Consider the following 2,687-nt stretch of genomic DNA (forward strand, 5'->3'; position numbering starts at 1 on the left):
AAGTTTTACCCCAACATGGTGCCGCTCAGATGACCTCACAATGTACTTAAAAGGATTGTCAATGTCAGCACATTATCACTCACACTGCAACTGAATGACTCGTTTTCTTCCCATGCAGATAGTACACGTCACGACCATAGAAAAGAGCCTCTTAAAAGGGAGAGTAATCCCACAGAGGCCATAACTTGGCTTGGGAACTCCTACCATGTGATAAACATGAGAGATAGGTCGGAGCTACTGAGTGGCCTTTTACTTGCCGTGCGGAGAGTATGTGCTGCGGCCATAGAAAAGAGCATCTTGAAGGCAGTGGAGTCAGTCTCTGTTATAGAGATTGGCCTGGACACTCCTACAAAGTGACAAACACTTGAGATCGATTCACACTAAAGATACACCAACTGCAACCTGAGCACACCATAACAGTTTCAAACATCATAGTTTTCTTACATTCACTGAATGTAACAACCTTATGGCTACTTAATATGAGCTCTATTGGAGATAATATGAATATTGCCTTAATGACAGCAGGCCAATAGGAACCAGGAAAATGGTCTCATTTCCCAATTTTACGCTGTCTCACTACTTATTGGGACAATATGGTGGATCCTTGCCAAGTACAAAGGAAGGAGCTCTCCTCTTTGCTACTTCAGGTATCATTAAAAAAAGTCATTTTTTGGGGGGTAGCAAATGAGTGGCAAGTACAAAGGAAGGAGCTCTCCTCTCTGCTACTTCAGGTATCATAAAAAATCATTTTTTGGGGTAGCAAATGAGTGGCAAAAATGTGATCGTCCACACACTATGCAATTGTCCCATCCATGATGGGTACACAGCTAGTATTTTATATAAAATCATAACTATGAAGTACGTCTTTTGGATCCAATATCCTCTAGGAGCTGTTATTTCCTCAAAACAACAATCATCACAACTACTCTGCAGTAATATTACTGGGAATATAAGGGTAAAACATTTTGTCAAAAACATTCAGGCAGTCCTTGTAAATTAGGTTTTGTTTAATAACTGTCCTGAATCAATGATCAAATCTACATTTAATACAACTCGATCACTCACTGACTTGAATAACTGGTTTTTGTCTTCCTATTAAGGTACCGATAAAGATAACCAATTCTTTTTTCTAGTTGTTTCCACTTTGTTGGTCTTGCTATAGGAAGAATTCCGTGTTGAAGCATTTTCTTCTTACGAAGGAGAACCTGATATTCATTCCCTTTTACGCCTCTTAACCATGATGGTACATTGTACAAAATCCTGGTAGGATGTAGCTTCTCATTGCCAAGAATATCGATGTAATCGTTCTGTCCGAACAGAGCACGTTTCTCGTTCCAAGCATCCTTAGGTCGATATTGTGGCATGGGAAGTGGCTTTCCAGTATTTAAACGGGGTAGCAAGCCTTTCTGGAGTATTTTTTCTTCGTAACCATACCGCCGTAGCAGAGGTCCCTTGGCTATTTTATCTGCATGGTACCGAAATCGAACGGTTGTCAACTGTGGACACCAAATACGTTGCAAACTCTGAGCCAGACTTGATACTACGCCATTCATTGTGAAGCAACTGGAAATCGAGAAGAGCAGAATATAATAAATATCAAACAATATCATTATGCACATCACACACCATAACCTCAATTCACTATATATAATTTTTTTTTTTTTTTTTTTAAGTAACTCCATCTTCAATGCACTACCAACCCGAAGAGAACTATATGAAGATTAATTGATTCTTGAATATCATCTATATTTTTCACAGTGATCCCAACTTCTCATAACAACGTACAAATTACAAACGGCATATTTTTCACAACCTTACAAACATTCTTATTCTTATTCTTCTACTTCTTGAATGGTGTGGTTGCACCACCGCCGTCTCGATCCACATATACTGCCTGCTCTATGCGAGCCTTTTTGCGACTACGCTGTGACAAAATTTCTCCACCAGATGGCAGACATAGACGCAAAATAGACAATATTCTAAAATGGTTCTGACTACAGCCTACAAAACAGTATGCAGTACGGTCATATGTTCACTGAAGCTCGTAAATTACATCAGTAATATCAAATATCAGCAATATTACCTGTATGAAGTCGCACTTGGCCTCTTCATGCACAATTTAAAGATTTTCCTGGACGAAGACTTGGGGTGGTACCGTACTTTTTGTGTTCTTGCCAACGCAATATCAAATAATAGAGGTCTTACGAACTTGGTTAGGACAATATCACTAACAGTTTACTGATGTTCTTTGACCTCACACTGTAACAAAACACATTCTGAAAGGTTTTTTTGCTATTTGTTTTACGTCACACCGATACAGATAGGTCTTATGGCGACGATGGGATAGGAAAGACCTAGGAATGGGAAGGAAGCGGCCGTAGCCTTAATTAAGGTACAGCCCCAGAATTTTCCTGGTGTGAAAATGGGAAACCACGAAAAACCATCGTCAGGGCTGCCGACAGTGGGGTTCGAATCCACTATCTCCCGGACGCAAGTTCACAGCTACGCGCTCCTAACCGCACGGCCATCTCGCCCGGTATTCTGAAAGGGAAGACGTCGGAAGTCCTCGGATTCCGCTCGTACGTTTGAAGGACTTCGACAATAGGGCACAGCAGCTTAAACGAACTCCTGCAAATGCTTCACCAGAGCAACAAAACAAGGTTTTGGGTGTCGAACTCCTCCTCCGT

The 2,687-nt window shown here is 40.9% G+C and overlaps 1 protein-coding gene across 1 annotated transcript; it reads right to left on the bottom strand.

Annotated features, from left to right (window-relative positions):
- Positions 1 to 986: 986 nt before the first annotated feature.
- Positions 987 to 1,857, bottom strand: mRpL51 (mitochondrial ribosomal protein L51). The gene is made up of 2 exons (XM_067156602.2): positions 1,701 to 1,857; positions 987 to 1,563 (listed from the first exon to the last, which is right to left on the bottom strand). The coding sequence occupies exon 2, from the start codon at positions 1,551 to 1,553 to the stop codon at positions 1,062 to 1,064; it is 492 nt and encodes a 163-aa protein (XP_067012703.2). The 5' UTR covers positions 1,554 to 1,563; positions 1,701 to 1,857; the 3' UTR covers positions 987 to 1,061.
- Positions 1,858 to 2,687: the final 830 nt, after the last annotated feature.

Source organism: Anabrus simplex, chromosome 12, assembly GCF_040414725.1.
Source record: "Anabrus simplex isolate iqAnaSimp1 chromosome 12, ASM4041472v1, whole genome shotgun sequence".
Classification (NCBI taxonomy): Eukaryota; Metazoa; Arthropoda; class Insecta; order Orthoptera; family Tettigoniidae; genus Anabrus; species Anabrus simplex.

What these genes read in the sequence shown, in the direction of transcription:
- mRpL51 (XM_067156602.2), bottom strand. Translation starts at nt 1,553, where the DNA reads ATGAATGGCGTAGTATCAAGTCTGGCTCAGAGTTTGCAACGTATTTGG.